Source organism: Neolamprologus brichardi, chromosome 23 (genome assembly GCF_056152115.1).
Source record: "Neolamprologus brichardi isolate AB-2024 chromosome 23, ASM5615211v1, whole genome shotgun sequence".
Classification (NCBI taxonomy): Eukaryota; Metazoa; Chordata; class Actinopteri; order Cichliformes; family Cichlidae; genus Neolamprologus; species Neolamprologus brichardi.
Genome location: NC_142125.1, coordinates 3,813,142 through 3,834,287, shown reverse-complemented (window position 1 = coordinate 3,834,287; position 21,146 = coordinate 3,813,142). Strand labels below are relative to the sequence as shown.

Here is a 21,146-nt window from a genome sequence, read left to right as displayed (position 1 = left end):
CTTTCACATTGTGTTTGTGTTATTAGTTGGTGCTTTATGGCATCGGAATAATTGTTTTTCCATAGAACTTTCGAGAAAGTTGAACGTGCACTCCTCAGCTGGCTACACGACCGTGATGGAGGAGGATATCCAGCCCAGAGAGCTGCAGCATGGAGACATGCAGACTCTACTGTTAGAACCGGTGGGAGAGTTTGGTACAACCCAGCTGTAGACAATAACTTGTGCTGAGCGCTGAGCAGAGAATTCAGGTCTTGTCTAAACCACGCGGCTTAGCTGGCTTATCCAGTGCCTGTGCAAAATATTGCGGCTGTGGACGGAGCAGAGTTGACTGCTCCTGTTGTAAGACAGAGATGTTGTATTTAAGCTGATGCACTGCTGGCTCAGCGGTTGAATTGATATTTTTTGTTTGCGCTTCTTTTCATGTTGACACTAGTGATCTTTATTTGGCGCTGGAAGGGCGCCAGATTTTCTCCACGCAAGAAAAACCCTCATGTCTGAGTGTCAGAATCCTTTAATATATTGATACAGCCAGCAACGTTGCATATTCCATGTCTGAAAAGGGCTTTAGAAACAAAGAAGACTAAGGTTTCTGAGGTTTAACGGGGATTCACTTGTCATTTTATGTCAGTGGGCACGTTTTAATCCCCCGTTGCAGGTTACGGGCACAGTTCATTGGTTTAAGAGGGAAAAGCCTCATTTGATCGTGGCACAGTGCCTGACCCAGTTGACAGCATTTGCCATATTGTTTGGGTGTTGATTAATCCTAATGCAGCTTCAACAAAGCTGGCAGTGGCGTGAAAGTGGAGCAACCGAGAGGCCTGGTGCCAAATCCAGAGAGTAGCGCAAGTAATATGGGAGGCAAAATCTCACAAGTCCCCTGAGCATGTGCTCGACTGTAGAGATGGCCACAGGTTGCACACACACACACACACACACACACTCTTGCACACAGCATACACACTTCCACCTCCTCTTGTCTGTCTCCCTTTATCATGTGTTTCCTCCCAGATCTAATGCAGTGGTGGGAGGGTCAGGGGCAGAGGGTGCACAGGCATTATTAAGCCCACTTGAATTAACAGAACAGCCCCCAGCCTTTCCTCTAAAGCCTCCAGCTGGGGGGAGCTTAATCCCCATGGTCCCCTGTCTCGCCCATTAAACAAACTCCCCCCGCCCCTGCTCCATTGCTCTGCTGCACACACACAGACACACGTTGCTGTGTGTCTGTGTGTGTGTATAAGAGAGAGCATAGCTTAACTATGTGTGTCCGATGATTGGCGCGGGGGGTACTGGACATTAGTGCGTGCACAGTAATACGCACAGCGGCGAGCATAAAAACGCACAAACATGCACGTTGGCGTTCTTTTCTGGTAATTATTGCTCTAGTACATGCATAGAAATAAAAGGATTTTTCCCTTTCAACGTCAATAAGAACCCCCACCCCTCCCACACACACACACACACACATTCTTACCAGCCTCAAGGGTCTTATCTGCTTTTTGTATCTGGGGAACAAATTGAATGTGGGGCTTGACACACGCAGGCCAGCAGATGTCTGGGTCATTGAGGTTAGGCCAGCTGATTAGCATGACAAACACCGCCCTGCATGTGCCCCCCACCCACCAACCCACCCAAACATCACCAACCTGCAGGAGGCCCCTCATTTAAGTGGCCGAGTAGAGGCCATGGGTCACAGGTGATGTTGATTTTGGTGAAAGGCCACGGTGGATGATTGTCAGAGTGCTTTGGGGTTGGGTTAAAATGGAGGGGTGTAGATTGGTACAGCCCTTCTCTTGTTGAGATACTGACTTAGACTCAAGTAGGCAGAAAAGATGCGAGTACAGATTCAGACACTGACTTATACCTCCTGCTGGTGGCTGGCTTCCCAAACTCAAATGCACATTGGACGACAGTGAGCTGAGTCTGTTCCTTTTTCTTCTTTGTTTCTAAACACAGAAAAGCCCAGCTAAAAATGAGGAAAACACTGCATTGCCAGCATAATTTGTCGTGCTTTCTTTTTCTTCAACAACCCATTTATGTGTTTGGTTGTAGAAGAAACCGTTTCTGCTCACCTATAGAGTAGATCAGATGTGGGAACATGCTATGTAGTCAAAACAATAGATGGATGTAGTCATTCATGTTTTGTGCATATTGAAGCCTTGCCAGAAATTATTATATTTGGTTTAGAGATTCACCAGTTGACTGTCCAGAGACAAGAATTGGCTGTTTCCACTGCTCTCTGCTCATATGACCATTAAGGAGCTAGTCTGTGTTATGCCACAAAGCCGCACAGGCAAATAGTTGGACACACACTTATAGCCACTTACTTTGTTGTTAGCTTGGAACTGAGTGAAGACTCAGACATTTCACTAAAGTAAACAGCAAAGAAAACCGCATAAATGTTCGTGACATCAAACCTAATGAGTCACTTAAACATGGACATTTTATACAAATTAACAAAGAAAAAGTGGCTTAAACTAGAGCTATCCAGAACTCGGAGCCAGCCACAAACTAACAAAGGATAAAAACAGTTATGAGAAAAAATATGGAGCCGAATGAATCCGAGAGAAGGGTTGATGTCCTGTTATTTTGTGAAGTTATAAAGTATATGTGTTGTATAGGCTGTCAGTTTTAGTTCTTAGAAAGAATAAGAATAATTGGCAGATGGCAAATAATCAGAAATCATAATTTGCTGAGAAAATTGCAATCGACGCTGCTCTAATTTGCACAAGAAGTGAAGTGCTTCAGACCTGTCATAGTTTCTGTATCTGCAAACCTGCTAGAGTGTGCTTGGGTGACACAAATGTTGTCCACATACTGTGAGTGCGAGGCTCCGTGCAGACGTCTGCGTTCCTGTAAATTTTATATGATCACACAGACTGAGAAACTGCACTGCAGTGTATCAATTATACACATGGACCCTTCAGGCAGACTTCCAGCAGAATTCCCAGAAGTAGAACAAGAGCGACGATCGGACCATGGTGTTTGAACTGCCGAGGGGCGCAATGCAAAGACGCATCTGATTAATCTCATTACAATTTCACTGACCAAAACTTCTTGGATAAACTTTACACAAGAAGCTATATTATTAGTTAGATAGCTGCATTAAAAATGCTCAAAAAGGCATCAACAGCACAAACAAAGTTAATAGATCAGTGGCTTCACTTAATTGATTTGTATTTGGGTTTGCCTTGATGATAGCATAGGGGTAACTGGGGTTCTGTGGTTCATGATTGCCATTTTAACCCCTTACCTTGCAGTTCCCCGCATGTATGGCTTGTTTGTGTTTGACTCCTTTTGCAGTTGTCTTTTGCACGTCATCAGTGACCATGTTTTTGTGAAAAAGGGTGAAGAAAAGGCAGATTAATGTAAACTTTAATTCACTTCTGTGGGGCAAATATTAAGAGTTGAGTGCATTAAGATAAATTGAGACTGAAAAAGATGACGTTATAAACAACATGGTAATGGACTGGCTTGCATATAGGGGCTTTTCTGGAGTTGCTGACCACTCTAAGCACTTTCGACTTCAACCAACATTTATACATTCACACATTGCTTCATTCTATACACTTAAAGCACTTTGCCACTCATCACTGGCTATTTTAGAAGCACGGGTTAACCTAACATGGATTTAACCTGAGCGTTCAGAGGAAACCCATGCATGCACAGGGAGAGCATGCAAAACCCCAGTCTGGATTAAAAGTCGAGATCTTCTTGCTGTGGAATGACAGTGCTGAAAACGTCATCGCTGTACTGTTTATAGTTTTTCATGTAATAATTGTTGACAGTTAGCGTTTTCTACAAGTATCAATGCAGTTTTATTTTGCTGCTGCTTCAGTTGAGCAGACGCTGTAGTGTTCAGTGATTCAGATTCTTCACCCACATCACGATTTATGCTCTGAGTCAGTTTCAGTCTCTTTTGGCTTTTATCAATAGTGTTTCCACTGCAGTTTAGCCAAAGCTCTAGCATACTGTACATTAGTTAGTTTGAACTTTAAAAAACGTTATTGACTTTCCATGCAGTTGTTTTTTTTTTAAATGTGATAAAGGATTCATAAGTATGTCTGCAAAGAGGAATATTTTTTAAGTATATTATGCATAACAACAAACGCACAAGCACCTTGGAGTTTATGGCACCGCAGAGAAGCATATGGCTTGAACAAAGTACTGAATCAAGATGACTGAAAACATGTCACCGCTCTATAAATGATGCACTTCCCTGCTGGGCCAATCAGTTACAAAACTCTCACTTTGTGGTGATTTTATAAATAAATAAATAAAGAGAAATTAACATGATTATCCATCGATTCTGAGGAAAGAAATAAACAACTAATGGCGTATTTTTAAGTTACAAGCAAGGCTAAACCTTTATGAGAGAGCTCGTAAATGCTTGTTATGTGCTGTATGTGTTACAGTTACTGTCATGAAACTTACAATGAAGCTCAACTGAAGCTGCCAGTTTTTTTTACAGTATTAAAAAATAAAATAATTGTAATTTTAAACTTCTTTAGTGGCGAGGAGTCAATTATCCATCTCTTATCTGTCTATTTGTCCATCTATCTGACTCCAATTCACAAGATTCAGTATTCCTCCTTGAAACTTGAACACATTGATCACAAAATGATGATAAATGTCTTTATCCAAAATGTGCTCAAGGTCATATTTGTCTTTTTTCGATCACTTTTCCATTTTACAGGAGTACTGGTCAGATTTTGTGAGCCTATTTAGCTTCTCAGTGTCTTTTCTTACTGTCACTTAGTCCAATACAGGTAACCAATGAAAACAAAACGTTCTTTATGTATTTCACACATTGCAGTAACCTATGAATTGTGATGGATCACAAGCCAGATGAGGGACTGCGTCATTGACATTCTGGTTCTGTATGATCATAATACAGAAACTAAAGGATCCACAGAAGCATGAGACTTGCCAGTTGAGTTGTCGGTGCATCACTTTGTCAGCTCGGGCTGCTTTGCTTTACACAAAGTACCACAGCAAATTTACCAGAAAGAATGTGACCATAAACAAAAACAGATGTCCTGTTGTTGGTTTCGCTCAAATCTGCGGGAGACACTGACGTGTGTGTCTCTGAGTGTGCATGCGTGTATTGCTGCTGCATTGCCTTCACGGACGAGGCCTGCATGTCAAGGTTACAAATTCACAAGTAATAGACGGCTTTGTTGACGTGGGATGTCCTTTTATTGTCTGTATACATTCTTCTCTTTTAGCATGTGTACAAATTGTGCGTGCGTGCGTTTCCACACAAAAAAATGTGGTGATGACATTGTGCGTGTGTGTCTTTGCATGCACGTTCACAAGTTCCTCTTAAAGTGCGTGTGTGGTTTTCTCGTGTGGGAGTTAATGTTGGGGGGATGTAGTGAGGAACTGCATCAGTATTCAGCAGTTGCTTCCTAGGAGGAGAGTGTGGGAGGTGGGAAGAAAGGAGGGTGGCGGTGGGTGGGGTAAACCTTCCCCAGAGCAGAACGGTGCGATGGGCTGGAACAAAGCGGCTCGACGGGAGGCGGCTTGATTGCCCCTGCCTGGCCACAGCCTGCAGATCTGCCAATGCGCAAAGAAGAATTAGCTGTTCTGTTTGTGTGCCTAACAGCGGTAAGGCCATGACTGAAACAATATGCTACCACATCCCCACCAACAGCCTTTTCATTCAAGAGCAGGGCAATGAGAACCTCCCTTGTTCAGTCTGTCCTGGTCCCGTTACTATAAAAAACTAATTTGCATGCTGTTGGCGTAAACACGAAATCAAATAGAGCTCATCAGCATACACTTGAAATTACAATACTCTGATAGAAAACAATATGTGCCAAAGAAGTTCCCCCGGTGTTGCCCAAATGTCAGAGCTCCAGCTTTCTCCTCTCATTGTTCACTTGTTGCAAACTTATCTAATCTTCCCTTCTTCGTTCCTGTTTTTTTTTCCTCCTTCTTTGGCTGTTGTAAGTAATAACCTTGGTTTTTACAAGCAGGCATCAATCATCTACACAGCCGTACTGGGTGTAATCTTAAAGCCCCCCTTCTGCGAGTCTGGCTTTAATCTCAGCCATGGTTTCCAAACCCACAGTACTGTCGGCCTCACCACTTTCCCCACTTTTGACAAATTGCCCATTTCCCTTGGCTTTGCAATCTCTGCACTCTTTTCCTGTGGTGTGTGTGTGTGTTACACTATGCCTCCCCCACCTTATGTTAGGTTTTATTGTGTACAAGCCTGTGTGCGTGTGGGTATAGTGTACTATATTTTTGTACACAGGTGCATCTGTGTTTGCAGGGCAGTGTGCTATAACTGTCGTGTTTGTATGTGTTTGTACTGTGTACTTGGCTGGCCTTGCCAGGGGGGGTCAAGATAGTTCAGAATAGGGAGGGAAGGTAAGACATGCCAAGCCTATGTTTGCAAGGGCACTTCTCTCGAAGTGATAAAAGTAGAATAATCCCCTTTAAAGCGTCTTAACGAGGTCAAATCTGTTGGGCTGCAAGAGGGAGGTGTGTGTGTATGTGTGCTTGTGTGTTGTGGGGATAATGCTGCAGAAATGGGGGTAAGCCTCTGCTTGGTTTGTGAGAGATAATAATCAAAATCAAATTCCTGGCCGAAACAGGATTAGGCTCTCCCCGTGCTCTAAAGCCCCTGTCCAGAGCGGCTGAAGACACAATCCTATTCCTCAGCCTCTCCTCTCTGATACACATACACACACTTAGCCGCTAACATAGCGAGGCTTCCTTTTGGCCCAGACAGAGTTGGCTGGGGGTGAGCTTGGATGTGGGCCAGTTAGCCCTGTCCCTCTCTCAGATCACTGGGCTCATATGCTTTAGTCCAAACACTAATCCGGGATATTTAGATGGAATTGTTTGGTTGGAGCTATTCTTAGATGGAGGATGTGATCTTGTTTGCTGCTCGTGTATTAGCAAAAAGCTTAAGCCCTCAAAGGCTCTGTGAATCATGTCAGGATGGATTTTTGGTGAAACGTTTGCCCAAATAAACGCACACACCATGCGTTCGTTTCACCAGTACAAAGAGACGGGATGATGCTGAAAGTGGAACGACTGCAGTCGTGCTCAGACAAATGGGCGATGGGTTGCATGTATATTTATAAGTGCAGACAGACATTGTTTACAGCACATGTTGGAATCAGTCTGAGTCAATGAGTGAAACTCATCTGCGATGTGTGCCTTTGCCATAAGGTGAGGTGGCTGTCAGCGTGTTATATTCCTATGTAAAAGCAAGGTTTCTGAGTACCTATGTCATTTTGCTGTTAAATCGCCATACTGCAGCAACTTCATCACTAAAGGCGGAGGATTTTCTTACTTTCTGTTTCAGTTCTGTGCATTAGGGCTGGGCTATATCATACCGTTCACGGTAATACCGGTGTAATGTTGGGCAACGATAAGAAAATGAATCGCGATAGAATATGGGTAAATCGCGCATGCGCAGTGCCTTTGTTTACATACAGACATGGCAGCGACGCAGAATGAAAAGAGCGAAAGTGGATCGTTAAATGAAACGGATGAACCAGAACTGGTTTGTAAAAATGCTGCAACTGCAGTGGTGTGGAACTGGTTTAGCTTTCGTCCGTCAGATACACAACAAAGCACTATTTTTGGTAGAGCATGCTAGCGGGCCGTCGTTATTACCGTGTTGTTTGGAAAATACGGCACACTTAAAATCAATCCTTTGATTTTTCTGAAAATCGACAGTGCCCCTTATAATCCCGTGTGCCTTATGTATTAACTCTGGTTGTGTTTACTGACCTCGAAACGATTTTATGTACACGGCGCTCGAAAATCTGTCAAATGTTTCAGTACGACTTTGCTAAGCTACGAAGCCGCACCGCTTGATGGATTGTCGGAGCGTTACGGCTATCGTAGGCAGGAGCCTCGCGGAGTGATACGTACTGCGCTTCAACATAATATTACCGTATTGTGTGTGTATAACCTCTTTTTAAGTTTTGTGGATATTCTACATGGTTATGCTGAGGATATGTCGGCCAGTTTCCGCTGGAAATGCCTTTTGGTTAAACTGTCTGCAAGGAATTTGCATTTGCACTGTTACATTTTTATATAACTTTAATGCGCATAAAAAAACAGCTGCTTGTTTAAGTGAAAATACATTGATGGGGTTTTTTTGCACTAATAAAGTTGTGGAGTTGTAAAGTATTTTATCTATTGTCACTTATATCGTCAGTTATATCGTTATCGCAAATTTTCAAATGTATGTCATATCGCCCTGCTCTACTCCCAACTGACATACACATCGCAGTAATTACAGAAAGATGGACAACTTTCCTTCCCGTCAGGTAGTGAAGCACCGACTTATCACCACCCTGCTCTACCGTGCATTACTGGCTGGACTCCGAATGCAAGTAGTTAATGTGAATTTCTCTGATGTTGAAAGCCACAGGTTTGCAGATTTTTTTTAAAGTCACAAACAGATTGCACTTAACTGCCAACTTCTCCCCATTAAATCATAGACTGACTCCATCTTTGAAACAGCTATTTCAATGACGGCGCGTTTGCAAATTATTTTTTCACACCGTTGCAATACTTTTGTTGTTCTGCGGTCTCCGACTGCTGCTTTCTCTGGTGTGACTGTAGCATTATAAAGCAGCTGTACACACAGGTTTGACATGCTATCTAAATTGAGTTAAATTTCAGTGAATACTAGTGCATGAAAACTGCTTGTATAAAATCATCAAATTTAATAAAAGCTGCCAGAAAGTTTACAGACTTTGACTCCACACACTCTTCCAGCTGGAAGTTATACTTATGTCACCGTCTTTGCTCTTGAGGAAATCTCCCATTGATTTTAAATCATGACAGCGCACAGAATGGATGCACCAACACCGCATTTCTACTGCAGTCAGTGAACGTGGCTGTAGCAGGTGTGAGAGTAGTACACAGGTGGTGCATATCAGTTTTATAGCCATGAAGTGTTTATTGTTGTATTTCCTGTGTATTATCTATATGTCTTTACTTATTCCTGTTGCATAAAGTCAGTAAAATACATGGCAGGGTATATGTGCTGGTTTCAGAATCAGAATCATACAGAGCCTACAGATTCAGTGTATTTGGTGTACATTATCACTGGATTTTTAGGGTGCTTCTCACTTTTATGGTTGAAAATCTGCATTATTATTGAGTCCTTGGTGTTAAAATATGTCTAAATGTAAGCACTTGTACTTGGTGTGAAAGTAAGTTGAACTGGGGCATCGCCCACATGCATACTGCCAGCAGTAAATTACCCATAAAATGTATAATCTCACCATCAGACTCAGCTAAAAAAAGAATACTCTTTATTTTTTGCTTTCAGCAGAAAAAAAAATCAGATGGAAACACTTGTTCTTTTCAGTCACGTAGCAAAAAACGTCATGCCTGAAGAATAATAATATGCCTATACTCCACACTCAGATGGGCAGCGGGAATCTGTGATGGACAGAAAAGCCGGATGGCTCAAATGGCATCCTTGAGACTGTTGCTATGGAGCAAACGCAGCCTGGCATTGAAAAATAGGCCAACTGTTCGTCAGTGTGGATCTTCTGCATTCATTTAAAAGTGGGAGTGAGATAACATCCAGTCATTAGTGAGTGATTACAATGCCAAGGTTTCATCCCTGCCCCCAGCACACACGCACATGCATGCAGACACACACACACACACACACACAGAAACACACTCCGGCTGAGATGTAAACAGTTAGGCAGTGCTCCAGGAAATACAATCCCCACACTGCTGCTACCCTCAGGCAGGATTTATACTGAGGAGGATGTTTTCCAATGTATCCTGCTGTTATTGTGTGCGTGCGTGCGTCACTGTGTGTGTGTGGATACATGCTGCTGTCTCCGCTCTGTTTGTGTGTCTAAATGCTCCACTGTATTCTTGTATTGTTGGTGTGTCTAATCACTGTAGTGTGATCTATGTGTGTGTGTGCGTAAAGCCGAGTGCCCTCTGTAATCTCCATCCTTTGCCATCGCTTTTGTCGACTGATCCGTGGAGCAGAAACGGCCTTAGCCTGATTCTTATTTAAAATAGACATTATGGTTCACAGTAGACTTCACATGGATTGGACCAGATGATGAGGCCAGGAAGGGTGGGTGCTTGGGGAGGGGCGGGGGTGGGCGATGAGTGTGCTTAGGGTTGGTGGGTGGGGGATGGAGGTGGGGCAGCAATTTCCTGAAACGATGAATCCCATTTATTCGCTGAAGACTGTCTCAATTGCCTCACCAGCGCACAAAGCTTTTTAATGCTTTAATTACGTCTCAAAGGAGCAGGGCAGAATCAAATTAGAGATTGTCCTACATTTAGGTGCTGTGCGCACATGTGTGTGTGTGTGTGTGTGTGTATTATGCAAATTTGTGTGTGTGTGTGGGCTGTTTTATCCTTGTGTATGATTCATGGCAGTGAATATTTGTTCCTCTGGCAGCCAAGCACCATATAGAGGCTTATCACACCCCACACACAGATGTGCACACACACATCCTCTCAACCGTTTACGCCGTCTAGGCTATCCCTCTGCAACACAAACAAAATGATACACACGCACACGCACACACACACACACGCATTAGCCCAGCTCTCTCTTGGACAAACACATCCACTCTCGCAGCATGCAGGCACCTTTTTTTTGTCACCGCAGATGGCATGTGTCACAATATTACGGCAGTATTTCATTAACATTATGGGCATCCATCTGTTGTGTGCTCTCAGGTCCCCATAGAGCACCTTGTTTTAGTCACTGACAGAGAAAGAGATAATAAACATTGTTAACAGTGTATGTTTCATAGCCCTACATACTCTGGTTGTAGAGTGGTAAAAATCCTCACTAGCACTGTGAGAATTGTGCTCATAGCTCTTGCACTTTTCTGGATGTCTTATCAAAAAAAGGGTTTGATTTTGCTGTAGAGTTTTAAAAAATATTTAAAACTGTGAAGCATTTTTTTTCTTTTAAAGCTATATTGGCTTATGCAGCCACTTGTTGACAGCTGCCAACCACTCAGTCTATCTACCTTCCTACATACGACACAGTTTGCATTTCACCATCACGCTCTTGTCCTTTTATGCAATACAAATAAAAGTAAAGTCTATATCTCTCCGCCTTAAAGGCTTTAGATCACGCCACCTTTTTCCTCCTGCAGGCACATGAACTGAAATAAGCTGATTGAGTGTTTTTTACATTTCTACAGAAACTGAAGAGACTTTGCAATGCATTTAACTAATTAGTAACTAAATTTACTAATAATTGTAACTGAAAATTAATTACTGAATTTAGTACAGTAATGCATTACTGAAAAAGGTAATGTGATTACAGTATTTACACCCAGCGCTGCAATATAGTCAAATCTCTTTCCCTTAGGATCGTATGATGCACTGGGGTAAATGACAGTGTTGCCATTGCTGCAAAAATAAATGAAAGAAAATGAAAAATATCAAGCTGAAAGTAGAGAGTGTAGAATAATTACTCATTATCAATCAGATGTGAAAATGTCATCAGCGATTTGGAGTCAACGTTGATAAGTTAGTAAGCATCAGGTTCGTGTAGGCTGCAGATGTTGTCATTCAGGCTGTGGCTGCTGTAAATGTGGAGGAGCAATATTTGTCAGACACTGTTTGTTTGTCATTTTTGGTGAAACTGAGCCACTTCTCCTCGGCGACTTCAGTGTGCTGTGTGTGATGTACTAAACTAAAAATGACTTTTTTAATGTGACATTTTCATCATCTTGCCTGATAAGTCGCACAGATCTATCATCGCTGTTTCTTTATCCAGTGTAGTTTATTAATTGACATGTTATAACTGTTATATAAGTGAATCTTTTGCTGTTGCATCCAACATTTCTCACCTGTTTCACAAGATAGTGATGGGAAGGTGAGACAGAAAAGGTGTTATTGCCATAAAAGCCCTAATCTGGCCCTTGTGAGTCTTGGTGTTTGGTTTTATGGTGTGTTTTTTAGGCTACGTCCACATTAGCCCGGATAGATTTGAAGTCGTTTTCACAGAGGCGTGCGTCCACATTGAAACGACCGAAAACGCTTACGTTCCAGTCCTGCGCATGCGCAAAAGCGCGCATGTACAAACTGATATTAATCTTTCTTTTTTTTTTTTTTTAGGGCTGTCAAAATTGAGAGCAATCCTAACAACTGCTGTATAATGCACTCCGCTAGCTTTAGCTTTGTTTAATTGGTCACATGACTGTATCACATGACTAAAATGCGGCATTGTTTTAGAAAGTCTGCGTTTTCGAGCGTCCACACTGCGACGGGACAGCTCCGTTTTGAAATGAATGCGTTTTTGAGAGAGTTTCCAAAACGCTGCATTTTCTTTGAGGAAAACGCCGTCTCAGTGTGGACGGGAGGCCAAAACGGAGAGAAAACGATGCATTTTTGTGTGGACGTAGCCTTAGAAAGTTCTTGCTCCTTTTCTTGCTTTGTCTGTTTCTTATTTTTCCTCCTTTTGCCTCCACTTCCTTTCTCTTCTTCAGCTACCTGGGGCAGCTGACTCTTTGGCATTTTAAACGCTTGCATATTACAGTTCACATTGAGGAAATCGGATCTTGAGCAACAGCTCTGCCCTCTGGCACAGGGGGCAACCTGTACATAGACACACAAGCGTGGACACACAGTGCAGTGTGAGCTTCACGGCTGCCTCTAGCCAAGTGCCTTGTGTTGACACAGGCTCTGTGTGGCACAGGCCCATATAGCTGAGCTGTTGTTTGCTGAGCTTGGTCCATGCCGTACTGGCTAGAGAGATAATGGAAAAGGTTATTCTTCTTTACAGTCGAAGCCTCTGTCTCCAAGCAGCAGACTGGTTTGTTTGGGATTGGGGTTTTTTGTGTCTGTAGGCAGAATTATAATGTCAAGGCTTCTCGTACCATTTGGATGTGTAATGGCCGAGGTCACTGTCAGAGTTTTACAGGACTGCATGTTTTATGTTTTTCTAAATAAAAGTCTTAAGTGCCTGTGCCTCTTCCGACTTTAGCGCTTCTGAATTTCCAAAATGTTTTGTGGCCATAGTACGAAACGCATTTCATGCATGTACAGGATACCAAATGTTGTTACCCTGAAAGAATGCCTTCCCTACTTAAAACCATGGTAGAGTACTCGCTACTGAGCCATTAACAAAAAAAATAAACAAAAAATCTTTGTCCTGTGAACAACCTGAAGCTTCTTGTTGCTTCGTATAGTCTCAGTCTATTGTTCTATGAATGCAGAGGAGGCAATTTGCAGTTGAAAATGAGACTGAGCGGCATGTCGTGGTGAGCGGGGTACAAAGCGACAAGTCATTCCTAACAATGTCGGGCTAGCTTCCTGTAAGTGCTGCAATCAGAATTCTGATGGTTTTTTGTACCTGCTCGATCGCAGTGTGGAAAATGTCTCTTCCCCCCCCCCCCCCCACATGACCCATTATGCAGCCTGCTGAGAAATAATGAGATTTTGTCCCTATTTGGGTTTGATGCTCTCTGTGCTCCAACACACAACCAGTGCATCCACTGCTGCCCAGGGAATGTAGTGTGGAGAGAATTACAATAAGGGCTAATGGCAACATCCAGGCTAGGCCAAAGATGTTGTTTGCTAAAAAGCCCAATGTGTCTTTGACATGACATGGGTGTCATTTGAATCACAGTATATCTAAAACGCTCTGGGTTTTTTTTTTTCAGTGTGGCAGGTTAATTGTGAATGCACAGGCCACTCTGGGCATTAAAACATGGCTTTGAGTTAAACCAGTTTAAAGTAACACAAACTTTTAAATAGGTAGCCTTACTGTCTTTAATCGTCTTTTACCAGTGAAACAGATAATCAACCCATGTAACCTTTGCCTCCCAAGAAATTAACTTTTAAGATTCTTTTTAAAGGCATCAGTGGCGCCAAAATATATGAGCTGACACTGCTTATGCTGAATGCTGCAGGAGCTTGGGTTTGAATCTGCCTCAGACCATTTCCTGTGTGTCATTCCCCCCTCCCTGCTTTCCTGTCTGCTTTCGGTGCTTTCCTATCAATAAAAGCAGAATGCCAGAAATGAATGTTAAAAAAGACAACAGTGAAACACAAATAATGGTCCTCGTCACCATAACCAAATCTGTTATGTTTCTCCAAATTAGTTCCAAACAGACAGCGTCGTTGTGTTATTTTATGTATGCTAATTTAACATGACTTTCACACATTGGCCACAACATAAAAAACTGTGACAGAAGCAAATTCAAATGCAGTCATCTGAAGGGAAACCCTGAGTAGTGGACTTTAATGTGATTTTTACCTTGAAACATACCACCCATCTTAAACTTTTTGGAAACCAAGGAAGACAGCACTTCCAGCCAGAATCCTCAGGACTTGAGGAGAGTTAAAGGCACAGATCCCAACATCACTGAGCATCCAAAGTACACGTCGGAGCAAGCCTGCCCCATGGAAACCCTGCCCACAGCACTCAAAGTATCCGCTTCCAATATCCTCTTTCCAAGATAACACAGGGGAAATTCTCAGAAATCCTGTGTCTGTGCCCTACTATGTCATACCTTTTTTGTTAGCATATGGGTAAGTTACAACATAGTCTCTGTAGTTATTCATAACAGTACTTGCTGTCTTGGCTGAAACACCTTTTAGTGAAGGTTACGAATGATCTTCTTACTTCTGACTGCCTCTATGTGCTTGTCCTGCTAGATCTCAGTGCAGCTTTCAGTACTGTTGATCATAACATTTTATTACAGTGATTAGAGCACGCTGTAGCTATTAAAAGTACTGTGCTGCAGTGGTTTATATCATGTCTATCTAACAGACTCCAATTTGTTCATGTAAATGGAGAGTCCTCTTCACACACTACGGTTAATTATGGAGTTCCACAGGGTTCCATGTTAGGACCAATTCTCTTTACATCATACATGCTTCCTTTAGGCAGCATCATCAGAAGGCATAGCATACATTTTCGCTGCTATGCAAATGACACCCAGCTTTATCCATGAAGCCCGATAACACACCAAGTAGTTAAACGGCAAGAATGCTCTGATAATTATTATCTGGTCATCCAGATACAAAGACCTGGATGACCTCAAATTTTCTGATTCTAACTTCAGATAAAACTGAGGTTATTGTACAGAGCCTTCACCTCTCAGGCCCTTCTTCTGTGGAACCAGCTTTCGGTTTGGATTCTGGAGACAGGCATCCACTCTACTTTCAAGAGTAGGAACCAGCAGCAATAGAATGGTGCATGGAGTGTTTCTTCTTCAGTCACCTTTTTCACTCGCAATGTGTTTATACACCGCTCTGCATTTAATTATTATTTGCTATTATTATCTCTGGCACTCTTCGATAGCATATCTTTGTCCTGTCTTCATCCACTCACCCCCAACCGGTCATGGAAGATGGCTGCCACTCCTTTAGCCTGGTTCTGCTGGTTTCTTCCTGTTAAAAGGGAGTTTTTCCTTTCCCATGTCGCCAAACTGTTTGCTCATAGGGGTTCATATGATTTCTGGAGTTTTCTCTTTTGTCTTATTGTAGGGTCTTTACCTTACAACAGCGGTCCCCAACCCCCGGGCCTCGGACCGGTACCGGTCCGTGAGTCGTTTGGTACCAGGCCGCGATAGTTGAGGCTCAGGTGTGAAATGTATGGTTTTCAAGGTTTTTATCGGTTTTCAGCGTTATTTTGTTATCGTTTTTATCGTTAACTCGGTTTTCCTGGGTCTTTTCATGTGTGTTATGAATAAATCTTCTTTTTTTCGGTACCGGTACTAGTTTTATTTTGTTGTATTTATCCGCGACACCTTAAAGGCCGGTCCGTGAAAATATTGTCGGGCATAAACCGGTCCGTGGTGCAAAAAAGGTCGGGGACAGCTGCCTTACAATATAAAGTGCCTTGAAGCAGCTGTTGTTGGGATTTACAAACACTGCAAGTACTGTTACAGTACTTGCAGTTACAGTACAGTTAAATTCCCCATAAAGATACTTTTATAAAGTATCTTCATAAAAGTATCATTAGTTATACAAGAAGCAGGCCTAAATGTTTACTCACTGTCACTCAAAGTGAATGCTGGAATAACAAAAAGGAATGTTAAGATGATCATTACCCACTTTGTATTACCATTATACCTCATGCATCATCAATCAATAGGATGTTATGGCTCACAGCATGCGCTGTTTTTCATCACGGCCCTGGCTAATAACTCATAAGGTTGCTTCAGCACTGTAAAGAAGCAGCGTGTGCCAAACCAAGGACAGACTGAGTCTAGGTTATGTCTATTGAAGGTTAAGTAGGGGTGTGTTTTAATCTATTTATGGCTAATTATATCTCTGTGTGGGTCAGGTTTGTGTGCGGGCGTGTAAGAGAACAGTTCGTTTGCAGGGGTTTAAAAAGCTGGCAGGAACATTAAGTTTAGATGTTTCTGTTTTTGAGCATGCACACAGTTTCGGGGGGTTTCATTTGGCCCGTCGCACTTGGAAACATGCTTGGCAACCAATTTCTTCGTAATGCTTTGCTCGTTGGACTGTGGCAAATTGAAAACTGTTTGATTTCATGTTCGTGTTTTTAATTATTTCTCCCACGTTGGTCTCTTGCTTCTCTTGCCTTCACTCCTCACCTATCCTGCTTTTTTTTCCTTTCCTCTTTCAACATGGTTCTCAGTAGCTCTTCTCTAACATTTTTCTCTCTCTGTTTTTGCAGGCCTCATCGCAGCAGCTGAAATTCACGACCTCTGATTCCTGTGACAGGATCAAGGATGAGTTCCAGTTTCTTCAAGCACAATACCACAGGTGAAAACACTGCTGCATGCAAACAAAGTTGAAAAGCTGTACATATGACAGCCTATTAAGTGCAGCTCTTTTTAATAAGGAATATATCCCCAGGCTGTACATGTGTATTTTCAGGATTTCTGTTTATTGAACATACTGTGTTTGTGTACCAGTAGCCGGTATGTTAAACATATAAACTGAGCTGCGTTGTGGCAACAAAAACCTACCATTTCTTGGTCAGGAATGGCTTTTAATGCGGATGTATGTCCTATTTTCTTTTTTTTTTTTAAACACTTTGTTTTACATCATGTAATCACTAACAGTAACACTCTACAGCAGGGGTGTCAAACTCAAATACACAGTGGGCCAAAATTCAAAACTGGAACAAAGTCGCGGGCTAACGTTAATATTTATTGAAAAAAAAAAAAATCTTCCTCCAGATATAAGAATGAATCTTTTCTTATGGACTCAAACACGTTTTGCTGAAAAACTGAATATTGAACAAGCAAAGCTTAATACTAAACAATATATATATTAGCTGTATAATACCAGTAGGCCAGCTCTGATAGTAATTTGGTATGGCTTCGCGGGCCAAATGTAATTAGGCTGTGGGCCAAATTTGGCCCGCGGGCCAGAGTTTGACACCTATGCTGTACAGCTAGCTAAAACCCAGGGACAGCGAAGTACTTTATATTTGTGAGCATATTCAGAGAACATTTACTGTCTTAATATTAAATAAATTCAGATAATAATAGTGATAATTAATTTTATAGGAATTGTAAAGAAGTGGAAAACAGAGGGTTTGCTGATGGTTCACGTCCTCTTAATTAAATTTAATTGAATACAAAGAATTAAAAAAATATGATAACAGTGCCAGGGTTCAGTCAGTTCAGACTTATAAGATGAATGTTTGCAGCCAAGCACAGTGTGAACTCGAAGAGAACCCTTCTGTGGTAAGAAAAAAATGGAGATGTGTGCTTTTGTTTCAGTAGTATCTCAGCTCTATTGCCATACTGCACACTAAGGAAGCCTTTATTGACTCATACCTAAATCAATCTCGTTTACCCTCGGCTATTGATCTTCCTTTACTGCTTAAATACCGCTACAGCTCCAGAAGTCTGAGGTGCTTCCAAATTCCGACCTTCACTGATCTGTTTGATAGCTGTTGTAAAGAGGAGGGATGCCACGGGGTCTGCATCAAGAAATCCACTCTTTGTGCGAGTGGAGTCTTTGAAGCCTGTCTTCCTTCCTGAGGAGGTTGGTTTGTTCCTCTGTACCTGTACTCCCAGAACCTTCCAGAGGCTTGCCTCAGCCGGTTACAGACACAGGCAAAGGCAGATGAAAGAGTAACACATTGTGTGTAAAATCCTTGCTCTGGTCTGATCGCTTTTGTTTGTAGGGGATTCTAAAGCTGCAGTAATGCCCTGTGCGTCTTTTTCCTCGACTTTGGTTTTTGTAATTCCCACAACAGTGAGCAGCACCATTTAACCCCCTTCAGAGAGTCACGGCGCAGTTGAAAGAATGCCTTTTTTGTCTGAGCATACAGAACATGCATACAGTTCCTATTGACTCAGGAGGGGAGCTAGGATTGGGTGGGGGGCTTGGGAGCCATAGACGAGGCTTTGTAGTATTCTGCTGAGCTGCGTGTGTCTGTTGCTGAAGACTTTAAAAGGCAAATGTACCGCAGGCGTTCCCCCGGGTATAGTACCGAGCATTGTAGCTGTCGCTGTCTTCTTCTTCCCACCCGACAGCCCACCCTCCTTCCCCCGTCTCTTCTCCCCTCCCCTCGTTCACATGCATAAATAGATCAGGGAATACATAAATCAAAATAAAGATGACAGCAGGAGCGATTTAGAGGCGGAAGAATCGGCAATAAAACTCCATCAAAGTGTCGTTTGAGAACAGTGGCGCAGGCCCGGGGGCTGCTGAGCACCAATCAGAGGAGGCACGGAGCCAATCCCAGGTAGGCTGGCAGCGGGGACGCCTGTTGTCATGACAACCCACCATACAGCCTACGCATGTACACAGGGATGGCGCTAAGGGTTTTATGTAAGTGGGAAGGGGAACATTTTGGGCGAGTGGAGGCTGCTCGTACGAAAACAGGATTAAGGATTAAAATCAGCAGCCCAAAGGAAAAAAACCTTAACACATGTCGGTGTTATCAGGTTGGACATCTGTTGCTTACCAAGGTGTGAGCAGTCGTAACCAGATATCCTTAACTTGGACCAGCCAACAAGTGCACATCTTTATTTTGCTTGGTTGCATTTTGGCTGCAACTGTTCTCAATTTCTTCGTATCGATAAAAAGAGTTGGATGGTTGACACGATAAATGTTGAGTGTTATTGCTGCAGAGTGGATTTTCTTTTAAAGCGGGTCACTGTTTACATGTTTTATACACGTGTGGATTCTTGAGAAACATTGTTTTCCGCAGCAAGAACCAATCATTATATGAGTTTAAATATTATGGCAAATAAATAATAAAAATAAAGGGCATTAAAAATGTTACTGATATGAAGACCTCAAAGCTGATATGGGAGGCTGGATTTTTAAAAAAAGGAAACCTCAGGCATGACAAATGTCAAACTAAAGGTAATAAATGGAAGAACGAAGAAGTAGCCAAAAGGAGAAGCTAAAACTTCAGAACAACACAGAGACGTGGAGAAAGACAGAGGCAGTAACCCAGACAGGAAAACAGCCAAGCAACTCAGATGAACTGACAAGTAAAGGAGGAAGAGACCATCTATAAATACACGGAGAAGACTAATTGGGAAAGAAGACTCAGGTGAATCTAATGAGGGCAGAGCAGACGAGGGGAAAATGCTAACACAGTAAGGCAAACCAGCACGCAAGACACACAAGGTGACTTATTAACATAAAAGCAGGAAGTAACAGGGTTACAGAGTTGTTAACAGAGTTCAGAGTGACAGAAGACACACATATAAAAGGAAGGGAGACAGAAAAGGAAACACAGGAGACAGAGCGGGGGGAAAAAGGTAAACTGTTTGGCTGTTAGCGTTTACATTACGAACAGCTGCTGTGAGAGCACCATGAGAGCTGAGATAAGACAGAAAAGGATGTTTCTATCTACTTACAAACACAGATATCCCATCATCAGTTACAATAGTGCGAAAAAATGTAACTTTTAAACTTTAATATATATATTTTTTAACGTTTTAGTTTTGATGATTATGTTCTTATAGCTCATGAAAATGAGAAATCCAGTTGAATAATGTTCAATTTCCTTATACACTCAGTACTTGGGGGTCCTTTACTGCAAATTATTGCATTAATGCGGCTTGGCGTGGAGGTGGTCAGCTTTTGGCACTGCCAAACTTTTATAGAAGCTTTGATAGTAGCCTTCAGCTCATCTGTATTCTTGGATCAATTGTTTCTAGTTTTCCTCTTGACAATGGATTTTCAATGTGCTTCAGGTCAGCGGACATGGCTAGCCAATCGCAAACTTCTGCAAAATAATGTTTGCTGACCATTAATAATATGTTCAGCAAATGTTTTGGCATGGATGCAGTTGCTAAGGTCTGCTGAAAAAGAAAAGCAGCATCTTCATAATGTTTGCCAACACATGGAAGGATAAAGTGCTTTGAAATCTCCTAGTAGATGGCTATATTGACTTTAGTTCACTGTGTTTTATCAAGTCCAATCACCAGCAGATGACATGGCATCTTATATTTTCACAGACTGTGGAAACATCACACTGGACATCAAAATCCAACCTTACTTTCTGTGCCTCTGGTTTCCAATGAAATGATACATTTACTTTGAAACGCCGAGTATCTGTCCAGTTCCTTTTCTCCTTAGCCCAGATAAGAACTTGCAACATTGCATCTGGTTCAGGAGTAGCTTGAGATTAGAAATGTACTAGTTGTAGTTCCTTTCCTGAACATTTCTGTGCGTGGTGGCTGATGATGCAATAACACCCGCCTCAGGTACTCCTTGTAAAAACTCTCACAAGTCTTCAAGTAACTTAAAGAAGTCCAGACGCTTTTCTTTGCAAGCTCCTTTTGACCACAAGTTCTCGAATCAACTTTTCTTGACAGTCCACTCAAGGTTGCAGCCGTCCTTGTTTCTTTTTCTGCTATGCTTTTCCTTTCTAGTCAGCTCTCCATTAACATGCTTAAATCCACTTTTCAGTAATGACCTTCTGTGGCTGTGGGATTCACGATTGTCATCTGGATAAGAGTCAAGTCAGCAGTTTTTTTTCCACAATTGTGGTTGTGTTTAATGAACTAGACTGAAGGGGCCTCTTCCAGTGCTGCTTTTATCTGAACAATGTGTTTGTTTTTCTTCACCCTGGCCTTTTGTAAATTGTATCTACTGGTAGGATGTTTTATTTTTTTTGGTGCACGTTTTTTCTTCTGTCTGCCAATGGTACCTTGGATGGATCGGCATTGGTCTTCTTCGCCTTTCCTTAACACCTCTGT

General features: G+C 42.2%; 1 protein-coding gene across 2 annotated transcripts in view; it reads left to right on the top strand.

The window, feature by feature from the left end:
* tle5 (TLE family member 5, transcriptional modulator) overlaps nucleotides 1–21,146 on the top strand; it is a 58,061-nt gene that overhangs the window by 8,115 nt on the left and 28,800 nt on the right. For both annotated transcript variants that reach the window (XM_087835844.1, XM_087835843.1), the window contains exon 2: nucleotides 16,640–16,728. In XM_087835844.1, coding sequence (XP_087691970.1) covers nucleotides 16,640–16,728 — 89 coding nt within the window. The remainder of the gene's footprint in view (nucleotides 1–16,639; nucleotides 16,729–21,146) is intronic.